The sequence below is a fragment of the Dermochelys coriacea genome, chromosome 13 (genome assembly GCF_009764565.3).
Source record: "Dermochelys coriacea isolate rDerCor1 chromosome 13, rDerCor1.pri.v4, whole genome shotgun sequence".
Classification (NCBI taxonomy): domain Eukaryota; kingdom Metazoa; phylum Chordata; order Testudines; family Dermochelyidae; genus Dermochelys; species Dermochelys coriacea.
In genome coordinates this window covers 38,567,683-38,590,456 of record NC_050080.1, presented here as the reverse complement: position 1 = coordinate 38,590,456, position 22,774 = coordinate 38,567,683, and the positions used below count along the sequence as shown (strand labels likewise).

Sequence of the window (22,774 nt, the reverse complement as noted above, 5' to 3'; positions counted from 1 at the left end):
CCCCCCAGAAGAGGCAGACCAAGGACGCAGACAGAATCTACCAAGTCTTTGGCAGGTGGCTGGTATCTGGAGAGATCGGGAAGGGGGGTGAAGGGCAGGGGTCCCCATGCCCCAACACTCAGCTCCCCTCCCCAAATGGCCATGTGTCCCCCAAATCCACCCTCCCAGACCCCCAAAATCTCCCCCTTCTCCTCGTCCCACAACTTCCCTCACCTCTTCTCCCTGACGTGTACCCCAATAATACCCTCATGCCCACTCCCTGCTCCCATCTACCCCTTGGCCGCCCCTCTTCCTGCCGCAGCCTCAAAACTACCCTGCTTTTCTCTCCCCAAAGGAGACCCCCCATATAGGTGACCCCAGCTCCCTACCCCCCAAAAACTGATCCACTGGCTCTCTACAGCCCCCCCAATGGACCTCAAATTCCAACCCCCCCACCCAAAATCTTGCTCCCCTACTTCCCTCTAGCCCTTCCCCACAATTGCTGCCATCCAAACCTGCTGTCCCAGACCCCCACAAGGGGACCCAAAGACTCCAATAGCCCCGCAGGCTCCCACTTTGGGGTCAGGCCAACTAGGGCCAGCCCATCCATCCGTCAGGCCATCTGTGTTCTGGGGGCTCAGAGGCATGAGGGGGCGCCCCCGCCCACCACCATGGTCTCCCCGCTGATGTAGCTGGTGTCGGGGAAGCACAGGAAGGAGACGATCCCAATGCAGTCAGACGGGACCCCCAACCTGGGGAGAAGAGACAGGGTTAGCCCGGGGGGATGGATGGATGGATAAACGTGTAAGGGGCTCGGTGGATGGATGGATAGAGGGGTGTGTATAGGGATGGATGGATGGAAGGGTGGGTGGATGACTTATGAGGAGAGGCTGAGGGAACTGGGATTGTTTAGTCTGCGGAAGAGAAGAATGAGGGGGGATTTGATAGCAGCCTTCAACTACCTGAAAGGGGGTTCAAAGAGGATGGATCTAGACTGTTCTCAGTGGTGGCAGATGACGGAACGAGGAGCAATGGTCTCAAGTTGCAGTGGGGGAGATCTAGGTGGGATATTAGGAAACACTATTTCCCTCGGAGGGTGGTGAAGCACTGGGATGGGTTCCCTAGGGAGGTGGTGGAATCTCCTTCCTTTGGGGTTTTTAAGGTCAGGCTTGACAAAGCCCTGGCTGGGATGAGTTAGTTGGGGTTGGTCCTGCTTTGAGCAGGGGGTTGGACTAGACACCCCCTGAGGTCCCGTCCCACCCTGAGATTCTAGGATTCTATGGGTGGCTGGATGGAGGGAGGGGATGTGTAGGGGGGAAATGGAAGGATGGAGGGAGGGGTGTGTAGGGGGATGGAGGGAGGGGGGAAATGGAGGGAGAACTGTGTAGGGGGATGGAGGGAGGGAGGAGGGGTGTGGGGGGGATGGAGGCAGGGAAGAAGGGGTGTGTAGGGGATGGATGGATGGATGAATGGATGGGAGAAGGGGTGTGGGGGGCTGGGGAACTCTCAGGTTCTTCAACATTTTCTCCTTTACAGCCTCGTCCTTCCACAACTGGAAGAAAAATCAGAGTTGGGGGTCACTGCCCTGCCCCCTACGTGCGGCCCTGCCCCCAGCAGTGCCTCCAGGTGAGGCCAGCTCCCAGCAGTGCCCCCAGCTGAGGCTCCACCCCACACTCACAGCCGAGCTGAACTTGGTCTGGACGATCCCTGGTGCCAGGCAGTTGACGCGGATGTTGCGGGCGCCGACCTCGGGAGCCAGGGCCTTGGGGAGCCCCTGCAGGGCCATTTTACTGATGCTGTACGGGCCTAGCGCCTGGAGGGGGGTATCAGCAACCCCTGTGCCAGCGCCTGGCCCACCCCCTGGCCCACCTTCCCCCCGCCAGCCCCACCAGCCACCCCTTGCTGCCTCTGACCACACACTGCACCTCTCCACTCCACCTACCCACCCCACCAGCCCCCTCCATCTGCCCGCCAGCCAACCATACCCCCAGACACTCCCCTCCCTCCCTACCTCCTTCGGGGCCGTGGGAGGGCCGGGGCGCCTCTCCGGGAAGGGGGAGAACCCGGCGATGGAGGAGACGAGGACGATGGAGCCGCCCCTGAGTGGAGAAAGGGAATGAGCCAGAGACGAGAGACCTGCTTCCCCCTCATGTCCTCCCCCCCCACATGTCATCCCCCCACACACACTCAAGCCCATTTCTCCACGGGGGGCACAACCAGGCTGACTAACAGCACTAGTGCTGTGACATTCAGCTGCAGGATCTGAAAGAGGGGGCAGGGTTCAGGAGGGGTCCTGCTTCTCCCCACACACCCCCAGACTCCCTCAAGTCCCACACTCTACCCCCCAGTTGCATTTCCCCCTCTCCTCCCTGGGTCTCCCTGTACCCCATGGTCACCACTTTTATAGGGCTATGATAAATCCTGTACAAAGTATGCCTTGGGAGGTTACCCTGTGAAAAAGTCATAATTTGCTGAGTATCAGTGTCCTGTTGAACTACGTGTAGCAAAACGGTGCAGGAAGTTCTACAATTCTGCTGTCCCATTGTTACTGTATCACGCTGCGGTTCTGGGGGGAATGGTCCTTGCCTGGAAATTTCCCAAGTGCTGAAAGCGTTTGGGTGAGAGAAACCGTTCCGCTTTCAACCTGCTGGCGTTGCTCGCGTCGAGGAACTAGCCTGCGGATTTAACTTTTATTTCATGACTAGCCAACTCCAACCTTGGTGCTTAATATTTGCTTTAAAATCTTCTGTTCTCTAGTGAATGGGCTGGTTTAACTGTTTGACTTTAAGCAGTTTGTGAAAACCCCAGGCTTAGGAGCAGGGGGGGCACGGTCATTCCATGGTCCAGATGGTCCCCCGGAGAATGGCATGCTCTGCCTCTGCCCCCCCTTCCCCCACCCCTCTGACCCTCACGTCCTCTCCACAACCCCCTATTTCTACTCCCACCTTCTCCTCCCTCCACCCACTCCCATAGAGCTCACCTCACCCCACCTCCTCCTCCTCCGATCCCAGCCCCCCTCCACCCCACAACTCCCCCTTCCCCACCAACCCCTGCTCTCTGCTCTGCCCCCACCCCCACCTTGTTCCACACGTCCTCATTGGCATCGAGCGTGCTGCCGAAGAACGGGTTCACGGCCGCATTGGAGACCAGGATGTCGATACACCCGTGACACTCCAGGGCCTGGAGAGACAAGACATGGGGGGGGGCGCTGGTTACCGACCGCGATCAGCGCCCCACTGTGCCAGACGTTGCCCTCCCAGGGACGGGGAGAGAACCCAGGAGTCCTGGCTCCCAGCTCCCCCTGTGCTAAGCACTAGCCCCTACTCCCCTCCCAGCACTGGGGTAGGACCCAGGCATCTGGGCTTACTGTGGCGATTGGGGGGTCGGGAGTGAGGGGCACCAGCAGAGCTGGGGGGGTCAGGGCTGGGCTAGCAGGGGCTGCGGGTCAGGAGTGAGGGGCACTGGTAGAGCTGAGGGGGCAGGGCTGCTCTTGCAAGGGGCTGTGGGTCAGGAGTGAAGGGCACCAGTGGGGCTTGGGGGGGTCACTCACCCCTGAGTAGGTGCCATCACAAAAACCACCTTGTCCCCCAGGAGCCCCCGGCTTGCCCCAGCCATGCCCGTTGCCCGCTGCAACCCCCACACGGGACAGCAGATCCTGGCCCCCGCCCGCCTCTCCCCCATGCCGCCTCCGGACTCTGCCTGGGATACACGGACCTCAGTAATCAAGTGTCCTCCCCCCCTCCAGTTTTTGGGTTATGTCCCACCCCCTGTCTCATATTTGGACCTATTTGCTTTGGCCATTGGGGAAAAACCTATTTTAAAGGTTCATGGGGAACCTGAGGGCTGTTTGTGTGTCTCTGTGTGTGTGTCTTTGTGTGTCTGTGCATGTGTTTGTGCGTCTTTGTGTGTGCATGACGTGTCTGTGCATGTGTGTTTGTGCATGTCTGTGTGCGTTTGTGTGTCTGTGTCTTTGTGTGTCTTTGCATGTGTGTTTGTGCATGTGTCTGTGCATGTCTTTGTGTGTCTGTGTGTGTGTCTGTGTTCACACACGAAGCCTTAAGGAAAAGGTTTTCAGAGAAAAATAGTTTTGTAGGTATTTTTTGATAATGTAGAGAATAAGGCAGATTATGACTAGAAAAATACCAGAAAAGAGAGTTTTAAAAGTGCTGTAGTGACAACAAATGCGTGGTTGCTTCTTTTTAAAACAAAGGGATTAAATATCAGGTGTTTTTAGGAAACTAAGGGTGATGCATGTTTCAAAATAACGGTATTAAATATGAGATTTTTAGAATAAAGTGAGCCCTGTGCATGTTTTGAAATAAAATAATTCAATATTAGGGTTCAGAAACAATAAGCGTTCTGCATTTTTAACATTAGGTTTTAGAGAAGACGGGGGTTGTACATTTTGGTTATTTTGAAGCCGAGCCTATAAAATAACCGTGGGCACTTTGAGGGAAAGACTCGCGTCTTCCTTTTGGAGAAAACCGAGATGCAGAGTGAGAGGGAGCAGCTGAGACAAGAGAAAACTCGTTCTGGAAAAGGAGCAACTGAAGGGAGCGGATGTGTCCAAGCAGCGCGAATGCCACGTCGCTGAGCGCGTGGCAGAGAGAGGCCGGACGCGCCACGTAGCAGGCCCCATGGCTGAGCCGGTCTGTAACCACATGGGGAAAACGGGGGGGGGACTTTTTTTTTCCAGGGCAGGGTTATAGTTACTGGATAAGACAAAGCCCCCGATAGTGGATGTCTGGTGGCCCGTTTAAAACGCACGAAGGAATGAAGACAGGCCATGTGCACCATGCAAGATTATGTCAACTTATGCCAGCCTTCGATGACCCAGCGTCTGCTGGCTTTTGAAAGCTTTGCCTAAAGGAAAACGGCGGGAAAGAAATCTTTCTGCAAAACAAACACAGAGGCTAACCTCTAAGAAAAGCTAGCTCATGTTCCTGCCTCTAACCCAAGGAGTTTATTTCCCCCCCCAAGACACGTTCTTTTCCTTCCCAAACATGGTTTTCAAACCTCACTGCTGTTAAGCAAACAAAGCAACTTTTAACCCACCAACCGAAAGGCACATGGGTGTACATGTATGTGCCACGTTTACATACATTTAGCAAACATCCATATTTGTTTTTTGTTTTGGGCCAGAGTGAAATTACCTCTAGGCATGGCCGTGAACAATGGAAGCCAGGAAAGTTACGTTTAACCTCTATATCTATCTCCCCTCTCCTTAAATGATCGTATTCTTAGAGCCGTGTATGTCTACTGGAAACTTGCAACTGTTGACTTTTGCTGCAAGGAGACCTTTGAACTGAAACTCTGTGACACCGGTGAACTGCACAGATTTGGGGATGAATGCAGCCCTCCCAGCACTTACCCAGGTTATCTGGAGCGGTTACCTGGTGCAGCGAAAACAATTGTTTGGTTAGAAATAACACACACTCATACCAGAGCTAAATATGCCCCAAGGAACCAGCGCTGGGTAACCGAGTTCCCTCTCTGCCCTGACGTGACCCTTTCCTAACCACATAAAGCGGCAGATCCCCACCACTCCACACGATCACCTGAAGAAATAGCCCCCAGACCCCCCTACCCCAACTTCTCCCCGTTAATTTCAAACCCTCGCGTGCCATCGCTGCCATGCGGTTTCTACGCGTAGCGACAGTGCACACAGAAAAGCGGCGCTGACCATTTGCGAGCGAGGCGGTGGGACGGCAAGGCCTGTCCTGGGGCACGTGGCGGAGGGTGGGTGAAATAACCCTGACGAAGCGGCACTGTTGTGGCCTTTTCAAACGTTTGAAGGAACCAAACAAAAGCTTGTGACGGAGCAGGGAGCGGGGTGGGTCAGCCTTGGGATGTTGCAGTGGAGTTTTACTGGGACTGTCTGCATTGGTGCTGGATGGTGGTGGGATATCAGGGTGTGAGCACGTAACCTGAGTCCAGGAGGGGGTTGGGGAAACAGAGGGAGACCCGGGGCCGGGGTCCAAGCTCCCTACCCCCCCAAGATGGATCTGACTGAGGGCTCCTGTTTCCTGTATCTACAAGCTCTGATTTGGACTGTGATCCTGTCGGCTAATAAACCTTCTGTGTTACTGACTGGCTGAAAGTCATGGGGGAATCGCAGGAAGTGAGGGTGCAGGGCCTGGACTCCCCCACTCTCCGTGACAAAGCTGTTCCACATGTGGCCTGCAAGGAATGCTGGCCCTAACACGAAAATCCTCCACTGAGGGGACTTGCAGGAGGGATGTCACTGGCGATACAAACAGGTTTCAATAAACAAATTCAAGTTCAAGCCGCCTGAAGGAGCGACTGTTTTGTCTAAACGAATTGCCCAGAACACAAAAGCAAAACACACAAAACCCGGCTCCACTTGTGAATTGCAAAGAAAGCTGCGAAATCCAGGGGACGGTATAAACCCCGCAACCGGAGCTGGTTTTACAGTGACAGGATTACAAACTTGGCTTTGCGACCGCGTGAAGTTCAGAGATCAGGGCACAGCTGCAGACACAGTTCGCTGAAGAAACAGATCCAAACGGACGCCGACTTTTTGTCACTGTTAAAACTGTCGTCTTCTCCGTGGTCTTTTTGCTAAACACGCCACCTTGACTGGTAGCAACCCAAGTGGGTTTTTCATTGTGTAAGGTCAGAGGGGAAAGTGAGCCAGCGCGGAGATATTCTCGCCCAGTTTACGAGGCATTGTCTCCCCCAGACAAGACGATCATCAATAAACAAGATTAACCAAAGCATGGGGGATTGAACGCTTGGCGAGATTTTCTAGGAGCACCTGGAAAGCAACAATGGCTTTTGTGTGTTCGTTTATTCTTACGTTGTCTGAACACACAAGAGAATTATTTGTTGTTGTTTTTCTACCCTTTTATTCAACAGGGTTTTGAAGTGTTGGCCCTAAACTATTCGCTCAGAAAGCATCGCGCAACCGTGGAATAAAAGAGGACAAATGGTTGGAACAGGCCTGTTGATTATAGACAGACGCACCGAATGTCACCCCTCATTGAAACCAAGAGGCCGTCAGTCTGCGAGCGCTACGTTACAACTATCCAAGAAAAACGTATTTGAAGAGAAATGGCGGCTGGTCGCACCGACTTCACCGACATGGCATTTTTGACCCGACGTTGGCGTGGAAACCAGAAAACTTGGTGGCTATCGATGACCCTCTGGAAAACAATCACAAATCTTTCACAACAGTAAGTACGTTTTTTAACAGGTAACCTCACTCGGCGGTCGGTCAACTGGAAGAGTCTCCAAAGTCAAAATTCGTACGTCTGGAAAGAAAACACTGAGCCAGTCCGATGCCATCGAGTTTCTGAGGGAAGGCAGCATGTTTGCTGCCATATGGCTTCCACGTTTAGTTGGTTGGCCAAAGCCATGGAGCAGTAGTTGACTGTGATTAAAAGGAGACCTCCTGATACAGATAAAACATACAGGGTCTTCCTTCCTATCGGTAGACGCTGGCCTATTTTGATTTTCCCAATCCTCAGCTGTAGCCATAGGAAGAATTTTGCTACACAGGCACAACCGAGGCAAAAGGAAACCCGTCGCATTTCCCATTTGGCCGTAGCGTTGGTGCTGAAATTCAGCCGGCCTTGTGTCAAACGGCCGCTCCCATCCTCTGCCGGCTACATGCTGCCCTCAGCCGTGCCCAGGAGCCCTTCGAGCGATTCGGCATCATGCCGGCACGTGCACCAGGCTCTCCCAGAGCGCACCAATGGGGCCAACGGTCACCAGAAGGGTCATGAAAACGCTTGTGGAAACACCAGCGTCGTTCCTGGGCCCCGGAGACGAAATGGTGGAGCCGTCGGGTTGAGTTGGCAACACGACAACTCAAGAGCTTTGTGCAGGCGGAGAGAGAAGGTGGAAGGAGGGGGAGGAGGAGGAGTGTGTGTGATGGGGGGGCACTCTGCAAAACACAGCCCCCCTTTACGGGAACAGGGGGGGACGTAACCTGGGAAGGCGGGACTCTAGTTAGGCCCTGCCCTTTCTATACACCTTTTATAGCCCCCTGCCCCCTCCACCCCATTAAAGACCCCCACCCTTCCCCCTTCCATCCCCTCCCCCTTCAGCCCTGATAGAGACCCCCTGCATTAGAGACCCCTGCCCCTCCCCACAAAAAAAGGATGCAGACAGAGGATGCACTGACAATTTATCAAGTCTTTGGCAGGTGGCTAGAAGCCAGAAAAATGGGGAAGGGGGGAAATAGCCATGCCCCCCAATACTCAGCCCCCCTCCCCAAATGGGGGGCCCAACCACGAAATTCATCACCGCAGCCTGCCTAAATCTCCTCTTCTCCTCCCTGCCCCCCCTCCTCCAAGATGTGTACCCCAATAATTCCCTCATGCTCACTCCCTGCCCCCCATCTACCCCTTGGGCCCCTCCTTCCTGCCCCCATCCCCAAAACTGCCCTGCTTCTCTTTCCCCAAAGGAGATCCCCCCATACAGGTCACCCCAGCACCCTGCCCCCCAAAAGCTGATCCACTGGCTGCCTCCAGCTCCCCCAAACCTTGCTCCCCCACTTCCCTGTAGTGCCACCAACAATTCCTGTCACCCAAACCTACTTTTCTCCTAGACCCTCCTCCCCTGAGGAGTGCACCTCAATAGCCATCAGCCCACACAAGTTCCCCAATTTGGGACCAAGCCAATCAGGGCCCATCCATCCATCCGTCAGGTCATCTGGGTTCTGGGGGCTCAGAGGCGGGAGGGGGCGCCTCCGCCCACCACCACAGTCTCCCCGGTGATGTAGCTGGCGTCGGGGGAGCACAGGAAGGAGACGATCCCAGCGCAGTCAGACGGGACCCCCAACCTGGGGAGAAGAGACAGGGTTAGCCCGGGGTGGGGGTGGGGATGGATGGATGGATGGATGGACAGAGGAGTGTATAAGGGGATGGGGGGGATGGATGGGGGGGATGAGGGGAGGGGTGCGCAGGGGGCTGGAGGACGTTGGTACCTTTGCACTCTCAGGTTCTCCATCATTTTCTCCTTTACGGACTCGTCCTTCCACAGCTGAAAGAAAAACCAGAGTTAGGGGTCACTGCCCTGCCCCCCAGCTGAGGCCCCGCCCCCAGCAGTGCCCCCCAGCTGAGGCCCCGCCCCGCACTCACAGCCGAGCTGAACTTGGTCTGGACGATCCCTGGTGCCAGGCAGTTGATGCGGATGTTGCGGGCGCCGAGCTCGGGCGCCAGGGCCTTGGTGAGCCCCAGCAGGGCCGTTTTACTGACACTGTACGGGCCCAGCGCCTGCAGGGGAGGGGGGGAGGTGTCAGCACAGCCAGCCCTACCCCCCCTGCCCCACCCCCAGCCACCCCGTGCCCCCACAGCCAGCCCCTCTCCCACCTGCCACCCGCCCTGGCCCCACCAGCTACCCCCTGCCCTGCCCTGTCCGCCCCAGAGCAACCGCCCCTGCTCCCCGCCTTGCCCTCTCCCCGGCCAGCCACCCCCCCTCCACCCCCTTCCCCCCGCTCCAGGGCCAGGGGCGTCTCACCGGGAAGGGGGAGAAGCCGGCGATGGAGGAGACGAGGACGATGGAGCCACCCCTGCGCGGAGAGAGGGAATGAGCCAGAGACGAGAGACCTGCTGCCCCCTGAGCTCCCACCTTCCTCGTCCCCTCCCCCTGCTCGCCCCTCCCCCATGTGTCCCCCTCTCCCTGGGCTCCCTTCTTCCTTGTCCCCCCTATCATTCCCTCCCCCCTCATCCATTCCCCCTTCCCCCGTCCTCCGTCTCCCATGTGTCCCCCGGGGTCCCCTCCCCTTCGTCTCCCCTCTCTCCATTTTTCCCCCTCCCCCCAGCCTCCCCCACTCACCCCCGTTTCTCCATGTGGGGCACGACCAGGCTGACCAGCAGCGCTGTTGCCGTCACATTGATCTGCAGGATCTGAAGATGCAGTGGGATCAGGGGGGTCTGGGGTCTGTCGCCCCCCATGCCCCAGATGCCCTCTCCCCTAGCTACACCCAGGGTCCTTTCCCCTCTGCACCCCGTCTGCCCCCTCTCATCCAGTGCCCCTCCCCCACCCCTCTGACCCCCACCTTCCCTCCCCCTCTGCCCCCCAGCTACACCCAGGGCCCTTTCCCCTCTCCACCCCATCTGCCCCCCCAGCTTCCCCCTCTCATCCAGTGCCTCTCTCCCACCCCTGACCCCCATCTTCCCTCCCCTCACACCCCTCTGTCCCCCATCTTCTCTCCTCCTCTGACCCACACCTTCCCTCCCCCTCCCCCCTCTGCCTCCCAGCTACACTCAGGGCCCTTTCCCCTCTCCCACCCCATCTGCCCCCCCTCATCCAGTGCCCCTCCCCCACCCCTCTGACCCCCACTTCCCCCCCCACCCCTCTGACCCCCAGCTACACCCAGGGCCCTTTCCCCTCTCCACCCCATCTGTCCCCCACTGCTACCCCCTCTCATCCAGTGCCCCCCTCCACCCCTCTGCCCCTGAGTTGTCCCCAGCTCCCACTACATCCCCTAGTCTCCCTGCTCCCCAGCTCCCCTAACCCCTGCTCTCCCCCACCCCCACCTTGTTCCACACGTCCTCACTGGCGTCGAGCGTGCTGCCGAAGAACGGGTTCACGGCCGCATTGGAGACCAGGATGTCGATACCCCCGTGATGCTCCAGGGCCTGGAGAGACAAGACGTGGGGGGGCTGGTTACCGACCGCGATCGGCACCCCACTGTGCCGGGCGCTGCCCTCCCAGGGCCGGGCAGAGAACCCAGGAGTCCTGGCTCCCAGCCCCGTCCCCCGCTCTAACCACTAGCCCCCCACTCCCATTCCCAGAGCTGGGGACAGAACCCAGGCGTCCGGGCTCACCGTGGCTACCAGGCGGTCCCGATCCTCGGTGATGCCCACGTGACACACGGTGCCGGACACGCTGAGGTTCTGGGCTTGGAGCTCTGCCACGGCTCGATCCACGTTACTCTGTTTCCTGCTGCTTAGCACCACGTGGGCCCCATCCTGTGCCAGGCGCCGGGCGACAGCGAACCCGATCCTGGGGGGGAGCGGGGTCGGGAGTGAGGGGCACTGGCGGGGCTGGGGGGGATCCCAGGGGGCTGCAGGTCGGGAGTGAGGGGCACCGGCGGGGCTACGGGTCGGGAGCGAAGGGCACCAGAGGGGCTGGGGGGGATCCCAGGGGGCTGCAGGTCGGGAGTGAAGGGCACCGGCGGGACTGGGGGGATCACAGGGGGCTGAGGGTCGGGAGTGAGGGGCACCGGCGGGGCTGAGGGGGGATCCCAGGGGGCTGCAGGTCGGGAGTGAGGGGCACCGGCGGGGCTGAGGGGGGATCCCAGGGGGCTGCGGGTCGGGAGCGAGGGGCACCGGCGGGGCTGAGGGGGGATCCCAGGGGGCTGCAGGTCGGGAGTGAAGGGCACCGGCGGGACTGGGGGGATCCCAGGGGGCTGAGGGTCGGGAGCGAGGGGCACCGGCGGGGCTGAGGGGGGATCCCAGGGGGCTGCAGGTCGGGAGTGAGGGGCACCGGCGGGGCTGAGGGGGGATCCCAGGGGGCTGCAGGTCGGGAGTGAGGGGCACCGGCGGGGCTGAGGGGGGATCCCAGGGGGCTGCGGGTCGGGAGCGAGGGGCACCGGCGGGGTTGGGGGGGGATCCCAGGGGGCTGCGGGTCAGGAGTGAGGGGCACCGGCGGGGCTGGGGGGGATCCCAGGGGGCTGCAGGTCGGGAGTGAGGGGCACCGGCGGGGCTGGGGGGATCCCAGGGGGCTGCGGGTCGGGAGTGAGGGGCACCGGCGGGGCTGAGGGGGGATCCCAGGGGGCTGCGGGTCGGGAGTGAGGGGCACCGGCGGGGCTGAGGGGGGATCCCAGGGGGCTGCGGATCGGGAGCGAGGGGCACCGGCGGGGCTGAGGGGGGATCCCAGGGGGCTGCGGATCGGGAGCGAGGGGCACCGGCGGGGCTGAGGGGGGATCCCAGGGGGCTGCGGGTCGGGAGCGAGGGGCACCGGCGGGGCTGGGGGGATCCCAGGGGGCTGCGGGTCGGGAGCGAGGGGCACCGGCGGGGCTGGGGGGATCCCAGGGGGCTGCGGGTCGGGAGTGAGGGGCACCGGCGGGGCTGAGGGGGGATCCCAGGGGGCTGCGGATCGGGAGCGAGGGGCACCGGCGGGGCTGGGGGGATCCCAGGGGGCTGCGGGTCGGGAGCGAGGGGCACCGGCGGGGCTGGGGGGATCCCAGGGGGCTGCGGGTCGGGAGCGAGGGGCACCGGCGGGGCTGGGGGGGGTCACTCACCCCTCGGTAGAAGCCGTCACAAGAGCCACCTTGTCGGCCAGGACCCCTCGGCTTGCCCCGGCCGTGCCCATCGCCCGCCGCGACCCCCACACGGGACGGCAGATCCTAGTCCCCGCCAAGCTCCCCCACATGCCGCCTCCGGACTGTGCCCCACGGCCGGCCTCTGCCCCCTGGAAAAGAAGAGTGACCGTCGGCGGGGGGTCGGGGGGGACGGGCTATGGTGACCCCACCCCACGGGGACTGTATTCCGCTCCTCCCAGCTCCCGGCAGCCCCCCGCCTCTTCCCCCGCCCCATGGAGCTTCCCCCCCTCGCCCCGCCCCCACAAAATGTCGCTTTCACAAAACTTTTCCCCTTCGCTGCCAGGCGAGGCTGAGCCCCTGGGTCGCTTCCTGCAGCACCCCCACCGCGGGGGCTGCCCCCCACTTCCCCCGCGCCCCCCGACAGTCTCCCGACAGCTCCCCCAGCGCCGCTCCATCCCGGACACCCCCTTCGCCCCCCGGGGGCTGCCCCCCACTTCCCCACCCCCCGAGTTCCGCTGGCACCTGCGGGCTGCGCGCGGCCCCCGGGCCCGGCGGGGTGTCGGGGCGGACGGACAGACGGACGGCGCCGAAAGTGAAAGCGGATCGAGCAGCGCTCGGGATGGGACCGGGACGCCCCCTGGCGGGGAAACGGGGCCTGGCTGAGGCCCCACGGGGCGGCCTAGGACAGGGGAGCGGGGGGCGGACTTGGGTCACTGGTGGGGTCTGAGCGCCCAGGAGGGCTGAGGTGTCAGACAGACACATCGATGGGGGGATAGATTCATAGACATCAGGGTCAGAAGGGACCGTTCTGATCATCTAGTCCGACCTCCTGCACAGCGCAGGCCACAGAATCTCACCCACCCTCTCCTACGAAAAACCTCACCTATGTCTGAGCTATTGAAGTCCTCAAATTGTGGTTTAAAGACTTCAAGGAGCAGAGAATCCTCCAGCAAGTGACCCGTGCCCCATGCTACAGAAGAGGGCGAAAAACCCCCAGGGCCTCTCCAATCTGCCCTGGAGGAAAATTCCTTCCCGACCCCAAATATGATAGAGGGGGTGGATGTGGATAGATAGATAGAGGGGGTGGATGAGATGAAGATAGATAGATGGTGTGGATGGGGATGCATAAATAGATAGAGGGGTGGGTGCGTCGGGGTGGATAGATAGACGGTGTGGGTGGGAATAGATAGATAGAGGGGATGGATGGGGATAGTTAGATAGATAGATAGAGGGGATTGATGGGGATGGATAGATAGATGGGGTGGATGAGGATAGATAGAGGGGGTGGATGAGGTTAGATAGATAGAGGGGTGGTTGGGGATAGATGGATAGATAGATAGATAGAGGGGGTGGATGGGGATGGATAAATAGAGGGGTGGATGGGGATGGATAAATAGATAGAGGGGGTGGATGGGGATAGATAAATAGATAGAGGGGGTGGATGGGGATAGATAGATAGACAGAAAAGGTGGATGGGGGTAGATGCATAGATGATGGGTGCGGTTGAAATGCGTCATTTTAAATTATTGGATGCCAAGGAATTGTATTTGATAAATGACTAACAATCTTTCTGTTAGGCCGGGGGAAGCCGACATGGTTTTCCAGCTGTGACTGTTTGTTTCTCTGCCTGCCAAATCCAGGGCATCTTTTCCTTCTCTTCAGGGCCCCCCTGCTCATGGCTCTGTCAAATCCCCCCAGTTCGAAACCCCAGTTCTTTTATTACTAAAGGAAGAAGAAAAACCAAAGACGATTGGCCGGGCCCAAAGGGATGGGTTGGGTGAGCTCGGCCGCGGTCTCTTCTGGTTGACTTTTGGTGGGACACATCGAGCAGAGCTTGTGCCTGGCTGGGCAGGTGACGCCTTTTTCTCTTGAGACACTGAGACCAAAATCTGTTATTTCCACAAATTCTTGTGACTCCATTCGGAGCCTCTCTCCCGCCGGCCTGGAAGGATTAGCTTTGATCAGTCGGTAAACGTCCATTTTGCCACACACCCCAACCCCCGGACAAAGCTCTTCACCTGTGATCAGCAACACTCACAGGTGGGCAAGGTAAGAAACAGCTGCTTGAGAACTGAGCAGCGTTGGATTTCACACCATGTGCTTTGGAGCCTGTGATGGGGAGACCGTTTGTGCTTTAATGGTTCTACAGCTTTCACTTTTTGAATCTCAGCATCAATAATTATCGTCTGGTTGCCCATTAGTTTGCACAACTGTGAACGTTAACATTGAAAACAAGGCTTAAAGCCCCATCATTTCCTGCAACTGTGAAAATATAACGTGAGAAAACTCGAATAAACAGTGATATTGTCTGTCAACATGGACTGAATTCTGCCAAGACTGTTTCTTAGATACCGAAAAACTGTTTCCGATTGAGCAAATGAATTTTGTTTACCGAATTCTGGAGCCTGCAGGTTATTACTAAATAACCCAGACAGTTAATAATTGGACACAGTGAGAAGTCATTTAAGGTGGTGTTTTGAGACAGGCCAATTACAAATATTAAGAATCGTAAATCCAATTAAACCCACTATTTCTCTGTGAACCAGTTTGTAGCCCCTCCCCTCTTTCCAGGTTCTAACCATCTGATGATTAACAGGACAATGGCTTAGTCATTTCAGATACGACAGTGTTTTCATCTCCCAATATGCAGAAACAGAAAATAACACAATAAAAATTCACTGTACACAAAAAGCTAAACACACAGAAAATAACACAATACACACATAAGGCATACACAGTACACGCACACACACACAGAACAACAGGCACATGTCGCCCAAGCTAACAGAGCATGGCACAAAATCGGCTGCAACGGCAGTGAACTTCCTCTCTCCAATGCTAAAGTCTTGGGGGAGAAGGGTTGTTTCTTGTGTTGGCTTCTTCTTGACTCTTTTGTGTTCTTCTTACCTGTCGGTTGTAGTTTGCTTGTAAACAGGACCTGCCGATAAGCGCATACAGTTTGAGCAGACGACGGGTGTGTGTGGCTTACACACTTCAGAGTTCTTAAATGCTCTTTTCCTTCCTATTTCCATGAAATTAGGAGCACAAACTTGTAAATGTATGTTCCCATTTCGGGACAAAGCATGTCGGCTGCACTTACAGGATGGGGGCTCTATCCTGGGGGGCAGGGACTCTGAAAAAGATTTGGGGATCATGGTGGAAAATCAGCTGAACACAAGCTCCCAGTGCAACGCTGTGACCAAAAGGCCAATGAGATCTTGGGCTGTATAAACAGGGGAATCTGGAGTAGGGGCAGAGAGGTTATTTTACCTCTATATTGGGCACTGGTGTGAACGCTGCGGGAATCCTGTATCCAGTTCTGGTGCCCACCATTCAGGAAGGGTGGTGATAAATTGGACAGGGGTCAGAGAAGACCCACGAGAATGATTCAAGGATTTGGAAACCTGTCGTATAGTGAGATACTCAGGGAGCTCCGTCTATTCAGCTTAACAGAGAGAAGGTTCAGGGGTGACCTGATCCCAGTCTGTAAGTACCTAAATGGGGAACAAATATTTAACAATGGGCTCTTCAATCTAGCAGAGAAAGGTGTAACCCCATCCAATGGCTGGACAAATTCAGGTTGGAAATATGGTGTAAATTTTTAATGGTGAGGGTAACTAACCATTGAACCACTGACCAAGGGTCACGGTGGATTCTCCACACTGATAATGTTTAACTCAAGATTGGATGTTTTTCTCAGAGATCCGCTATAGGAATTATTGCAGGGCAGGTCTCTGGCCTGTCCTCTGCAGGAGGTCAGACTACAGTGATTTCAGGGTTTTCTTCTGGCCTTAGAGTCTAGGGAGCTGGGAATTTCAGGTTTGTTGAGATTCAGAGTTGTTGGTTGTCGCTTTTACCTCATGCTAGCGTGGTTGACACCTTCAGCTCCTGAATAATGCAGTTTGTTTCCCGAGGGCACAACACACATTCGTTGCTCTCTGTGTGGCAGGAAGATCCCAGATAACCTTTTCAAGTTGGAGTTCACCTTCTTCTTTTTATTTGGTTCCTTGCCTGAGTGGTTTCTTCCGTCTCAACGGGAAATGAAATCCAGCTTTTAGAGAGCCCAAGTGCTCCTGTCCTTTTCAATTCTCAAAAGAGTCTTTTCACATTTAATCCCTCTCCCGAAGCCATGAGCTTAAACAACTAAAAAGTTCTTGATTTTTGTACCAGGTTTTGGAGACAAGTTCGTATTCCGGGGTTTGCTGAGGGTTTGCTTGCACGTCGCCTGTAGTTAGTTAATTCCCCATTAATATAAATATTCGGTACTTAAATGGCTTCTTACGAGGGAGATTTGGGTTACATAATAGCAACAACTTTCTGACTATCAGGGTAGTTGAGCTCCAGAATCGGCTTCCAAGGGAGGTTTTTAAAAACAGTTCGGACAAACACTCATCTGGGATGGTCTCGGTTTACTTGGCTTGCTAGGTGACCTCCTGAAGGTTCTTTCTAGCCCCACATTTCTATGATTCTGTGGTTAGTAATTTGTTTATAGCATTGAAAAAAAACTTCCTATGTTTGTATCCAGAACATTATCCTTTTCATATAACAACAATACGGGGCATTTATGATACAAGGGCTTGCATTTGGACACAACATATACAACTATACAAAATAAACAAATCTACATTTTAAAAGGCATTTGGTGCATAGGTGCTGACTCCGTGGATGCTCCGGGGCTGGAGCACCCAGGGGGGAAAATTGGTGCCCCATCCCACCTCACCTCCTCCCCTCAGCGCACCGCATTCCCACTTCTCCGCCTACCTCCCAGTGCTTGCCGCCACAAAACAACTGTTTCGCAGCATAACAAGCTCCAGGAGGGAGGGGGAGGAGCGGGAACGCGGTGCGCTCAGGGGAGGAGGCGGGGGCAGGGTAGGGATTTGGGGAAGGAGTTGGAATGAGGGCCGGGCAGGGGTGGAGTCGGGGCGGGGCCGGGGGGTAGAGGGGGGTCGAGTACCCCCCTGCACCAGCAAAAGTCGGCATCTATGATTTGGTGCCACCTTAAAGCATTTGAGAAAGACGACCAAAATGTGAGCTGAAAGTAACCAATGTGCTCTGAGAGATTTTTCCCACCATAAACGTTTTGCTGCCTTTAAAGAATGAAGACTTGAGCACGGTTCCAAAGGAAATCACTTTCAGTCGGGAGAGGCTTAGAATTGAAATGGGTTTGAATGAAGATTTTTCTTTGCAAAGAGGTGGGCTAAAATGCCCACGTTTATTACTTGTGTGACAAAGCTCTGTCCTTGCCTCTGTGGGTCCCGCGTTTCCTGGAGGATTTCGCTAGCCTCAGAGGCTCACTGTGACCCTCCACGTAACCCTTCTTTCTCTAGAGACAAGGGTCACAGTCTACTGAGCCATGTTCATCATAAGCCAGTGAGGGAGGTGAGGAGAAGTTATCCTTCCTTGCACAGTCTCTGTTGTCTCCCAGTCTCAGTGATTAAACAGGGGGCAAAGGTGGGGGGGAAGCCCGGGCCCACCCTCTATTCCGGGCTCCTGCCCAGGGACCCTAATAGTATCAGCTATGGTAGCTGACCTTTTAGAAACATGACACGTACAATTCCCTGGGCTACTTCCCCCACAGCAGCCCTCACTTCCTCAAGCTCCACTTTACCCTTACCTCAGGGCCTCCTTCCTTGTGCCTGATATGGTGTGTACTACTCAGCCTCTCCAACAGCGCAACTTCCTCCCACAGCTCCTGACATGCACCCCCACCTGACTGTCTGGGAGGCTTTTAACTAGTTTCAGCCAGCCCCGATTGGCTTCAAGTGTCCCAATCAACTTAGCCTTCTTCCTGCCTTCTGGAAAGTTCTTAATTGGCCCCAGGTGTCTTAATTGACCTGGAGCAGCTTCCATTTCACTTAACCTGGTACCAGGGATTTGTTGAGCCTGGAGCTAATATATCTGTCTCCCACTACTTTTCTATAGCCATCTGGCCTTGCCCCGTCACACTTGGTTTATAGCTCTGAGAACTCAGCCCAAACATTCCTAGTTTTTGAAATGTTCTGAATCACATTCTTTTACAAAATCAGGACTGTTTAGCAAACATCAGTGTCTTAGAACATAAGAACGCCCAGACTGGGTCAGACCAAAGGTCCATCTAGTCCAGCATCCCATCTTCTGACCGTGGCCAGTGCCAGGTGCCCCAGAGGGAATGAACAGAACAGGGAATCATCCAATGATCCATCCCCTGACAAGGTTCCTACCCCACTCTGAACTCTAGGGTACAGATGTGGGGACCTGCATGAAAAACCCCTAAGGTTATTTTTACCAGCTTAGGTTAAAACTTCCCCAAGGTACAGACTATTTTACCTTTTGCCCCTGGGCCTTATTGCTGCCACCACCAAGCGTCTAACAAAAATAACAGGCAAAGAGCCCGCTTGGAAACGTCTTTCCCCCCAAAATCCCCCCAAGCCCTACACCCCCTTTCCTGAGGAAGGCTTGATAAAAATCCTTACCAATTTGTACAGGTGAGCACACACCCAACCCCTTGGATCTGAAGAACAATGAAAAAGCAATCAGGTTCTTAAAAGAAGAATTTGAATAGAAGAAAAAGTAAAAGAATCACCTCTGTAAAATCAGGACGGTAAATACCTTACAGGGTAATTAGATTCAAAACATAGAGAATCCCTCTAGGCAAAACCTTAAGTTACAAAAAGACACAAAAACAGGAATATCCATTCCATTCAGCACAGCTTATTTTGTCAGCCATTTAAACCAAACAGAATCTAGCGCATCTCTAACTAGATTACTTATTAACCCTTTACAGGAGTTCTGACCTGCATTCCTGCTCTGGTCCCAGCAAAAGCAACACACAGACAGACAGAGACCCTTTGTTTCCCCCCCTCCAGCTTTGAAAGTATCTTGTCTCCTCATTGGTCATTTTGGTCAGGTGCCAGCGAGGTTATCCTAGCTTCTTAACCCTTTACAGGTGAAAGGGTTTTTCCTCTGGCCAGGAGGGATTTAAAGGTGTTTACCCTTCTCTTGATATTTATGACACGCCCATTCCCAACTTCTAGCAAAATCTGTTTTCTTAAGATAAAGTGAATATCTTTACCATCTTATACCTGCGGAATGTGTCCCATTATTTGAGAAGACCCTCCAATTGAGTGGCTTGCTTTTTGACCCAGTGTGTTTTAGATTTGCAACTGACCCTTTATGGGAGAGAAGAAGAACAAAGGAAAAAATGGGTTACATTTTTTGGCTGTTTGAAAGAGACCAAGACCAAGGAAACCACCAGAAACACACAACAAAGACCTACCATGAGAGGTTGATACTGATTTAGGAGATATTACAATGGAAGAAGTTAGAAAAGCCATCAGTACACTTGGCAATGGGAGAGCAGCGGGAAATGGTAACATTTCTGAAGAGAGGCATGTGATGAAACAACCCTCCAGATTGTCCTTGTGGTTTTGGGTAGAAGATTCATAGATTCTTGGGCCAGAAAGTGCCATTGTGAGAGGGCGGCTTCCCCACCTCCAAATGAAAAACCCAACCTAGCACAAGAGAGGCCTTCTTGTAAAATTGTCGAAGAACTTACTCACAGCCATGGTTGGAGAGGGGCGATGTTATCATCAGCACCCGGGGAAACTGCGTACAACAGTATCCTGGGCCATGTCAGCAAACGGATAGACCTGCACTGTAGAGGGGACCATGCAAGTTTCAGACCTCTGAGATCCTATTCAGGGGGTATTGCTGTTCTCAGAGATGCTGTAGAACGAAGTGGGGGAGGGAAGCCCACCCCTCCTGATACGTTTTATAGCTTTCCAGAAGACTTTTGACAGCATGCACAGAGACAGTGTCTGGAACCTAATAGAGACAAGCTGGGGGAGGTGAGTTCTTTTAGTGGGTCAACTTCTGTTGGTGAGAGAGACAAGCTTCCGAGCTTACACAGAGCTCTTCAGTTCAGCTAAATACAAGGTGGAACAGACTGCTTAGGGTAAGTAGTTAACACATATTTCAAGGGACCGTTTAAGGGAAGTGACCAGTTAACACACCTCCAGTTGTAGCGGAGAGGGATGAAAGAAGAGGCATTTAGTGGGTTACAGATCATTGTAATAAGCCATAAATCCAGTGTCTCTGGTCAGTCCATGATTTCAGTGTCCAGCAGAGTTATGGATTTAAGCTCCCAGGCTCATCTTTTGAAAGATTTCTGCAAGTTTCCTTTGAGGCTGAGGACTGAGAGGTCAGGTATGGAGCGATCACTTTGTGAAACGTGTTCACCCACAGGTGTTGGCGTGTTTTTGTCTTTTATCATTTTCCCGTGTAGGTTCATTCAAGAGTGGAGTGATTGTCAGGTTTCACCCACATAGTTGTTGTCGGGTGTCATGGACTCACAGGACTCGTGCTCTCTTGGCTCTGTACAGTCCCTGGGGGGAACCCCCTTCAGTGCCACAGCCCTTCTCGGGGGTCCACTCTCTTGGGGATTAAGCTGTAGGCCCTTCACCTCCTGAAACCACACCTCTCTGAGCCTTCAGCACATCTGTCGAGCACCGTGGGCCCCCTCAAGGAGTCCACTCACTCTGGTCCCTTGGGGCCTCCATGCCCAGAGGGAACAATGCCTCCTCCCCCCCCTCCCTGATCTCTAGACTGAAGCGACTCTCAGCCTGCGTAAAACAGGAGGGTTTATTGAGCATCTGAACCCAGCATAGGAAGCTCTCTGGGCCCTTGGGTCTAGCAACCCTCAGCCCAGCACATCTAGGTCTCTCCTGCGTCCAGGGGGGCTCTGGCTTCTCTCTCTCCCCAGCCCAGAGACCCTGATATCACTGGCCCCAACAGCTCCTCTCCTGTCCTTTGTCCTCCTTCCCAGATAAACAGGTCACTGGGGCCCCTCCCTTCCGTCCTTTGTTCCCCTCTGGCTGGAACTGGCTGGTCGGGTCACTGGAGTCCTCTCTCCTCAGCTCTTTGTCCTCCCACTGGCCGGAACCAGCTGTGACTTCCGAGCTGAGCCTCCCAGTCTCCAGGTCATCGGTTGTTAGGGTTCCCCCTCTACAGACCATTGTCTGGGGCCCCAGCTGCCAGGCGAGGTCACACCTGGCCCTCTGCAACAACAAACCCTCTCCTACCACCTTGTTAAACATGCAGCACACAGGGAAACGGAGGCGTGCACATGGTATTCATGTAAAACACAACAAAAAAATCCCCAACTTCGTCATATTGGGGCATTTAGTGCACTGGCTGAGGTACACCACATGTTGTGATAGGCGTGTGTAGGACCCATGGATCTTGAAAGGGTGGATCTTTGTAGGAGTGGAGATCTGTCTGCAGGTTTTGCATCTGTTGTTCTGGCTGGTCTGGTGCCACTTTGACTTGGTGGGTCCTGGTCTGTGGGGAGCTTCTGATGATGGGCTTGGAGAGGTTGGGGGGTTGTTTGAAGGCCAGAAGATAGGGTCTGGGAAAGATTTCTTTCAGGTTGGGGTCCCCACTGAATATGGGTTGTAATTGGGTGACAATACCTTGGATGGGTTCCAGTGCGGGGGGAGTATGTTTTATTTCTGTATTGAAGCAGATTCTCTTGGGACATTTGGGTGACCTGTTCCATGATGTGATCTACTTCTCTGGTGGAGTGTGTTTTGGTGAAGGTGGTTTTGAATCTGTTAGAGCAGGAATCAGCAACCTTTGGCACGTGGTCTGTCAGGGAAATCCGCTGGCCGGCCAAGATGGTTTGTTTACCTGCAGCATCTGCAGATTTGGCTGATCACAGCTCCCACTGGCTGCGGTTTGCCATACCAAGCCAATGGCGGCCGGCAAATCCCTCGGCCCGCACCGTTTCCTGCAGCCCCCATTGGCTTGGGATGGCAAACCGCAGCCAGTGGGAGCTGTGATTGGCCGAACCTGCAGACACTGCAGGTAAACAAACTGTCCTGGCCCACCAGGGGCTTTCCCTGATGGGCTGCAGGCCAAACGTTGCCGATTCCTGTATTAGAGTGTGCATCTGGTTCTCCTTGGAGTGCATTCTGTGGAATCTGAGTGCCTGCCTGTAGATAACAGATGTCTTGGTGTGTTTGGGGTGGTTATTAGATCTATGATGGTAGGTGAGATGATCCATGGATCTCTTGTGTATTGTAATGCATCCGATGAAGTGAGCTGTAGCTCACGAAAGCTTATGCTCTAATAAATTTGTTAGTCTCTAAGGTGCCACAAGTACTCCTTTTCTTTTTGTGTATTGTTGTCCATAGGGTCCCGTTGTTGAACCTGATTGTGGTGTCCATGAAGCTGATGCCGGTGCGGGAGTGTTTTAGAAAGAGTTTACTGGAGGGATGGTGGTTGTTGGAGTTGTGGTGGAAACCAATGAGGGAGTTTAGGTCATCTGTCTGGAGGATGAAAATATCACGAGGTATCTCAGATATATCAATGGGTTTGTGGTGCATTTGGAAAATTATGGCTTTCCCTGGAATACCAGGTATCTGTATGACCATGCTGAATGTGCAGCCAGAGATGGTGACGACATCAGGCAATGGTTTGCCTTGACAACAGGCGTCAGACAAGTGTGTGTTGTTCACATTGGTCACTGACTTCATCATGAATGAAGGAACCGCGGGACACAATGGAGGAATTTTACGG

General features: G+C 54.9%; 1 protein-coding gene and 1 pseudogene across 2 annotated transcripts; both read right to left on the bottom strand.

Annotated features, from left to right (window-relative positions):
- Positions 1-527: 527 nt before the first annotated feature.
- On the bottom strand, positions 528-5,142 carry LOC119841675 (annotated as a pseudogene).
- A 2,972-nt stretch (positions 5,143-8,114) lies between these two features.
- LOC119842303 (dehydrogenase/reductase SDR family member 4-like) lies at positions 8,115-12,849 on the bottom strand. Of its 2 annotated transcripts, XM_038370253.2 has the most exons (9): positions 12,740-12,844; positions 12,197-12,366; positions 10,779-10,956; positions 10,488-10,589; positions 9,784-9,854; positions 9,466-9,517; positions 9,087-9,221; positions 8,933-8,988; positions 8,115-8,788 (listed from the first exon to the last, which is right to left on the bottom strand). In XM_038370253.2, exons 2-9 carry the CDS (start codon positions 12,325-12,327, stop codon positions 8,674-8,676), a joined length of 840 nt encoding a protein of 279 aa, XP_038226181.1. In that variant the 5' UTR covers positions 12,328-12,366; positions 12,740-12,844; the 3' UTR covers positions 8,115-8,673. The 2 variants fall into 2 exon arrangements, with proteins under 2 accessions (XP_038226181.1, XP_043351918.1); XM_043495983.1 differs by lacking the exon at positions 9,087-9,221 and having other exon boundaries at positions 12,740-12,849.
- Positions 12,850-22,774: the final 9,925 nt, after the last annotated feature.

Bases quoted from the DNA above. Each gene is read 5' to 3' on its own strand.
- LOC119842303 (XM_038370253.2), bottom strand. From the start codon at position 12,327: ATGTGGGGGAGCTTGGCGGGGACTAGGATCTGCCGTCCCGTGTGGGGG. The intron at 9,222-9,465 runs GTGAGACGCCCC...CCTCCCCTGCAG, and splicing joins CCGGCTTCTCCCCCTTCCCG to GCGCTGGGCCCGTACAGTGT. The intron at 8,789-8,932 runs GTACCAACGTCC...TCTTCTCCCCAG, and splicing joins GAGAACCTGAGAGTGCAAAG to GTTGGGGGTCCCGTCTGACT.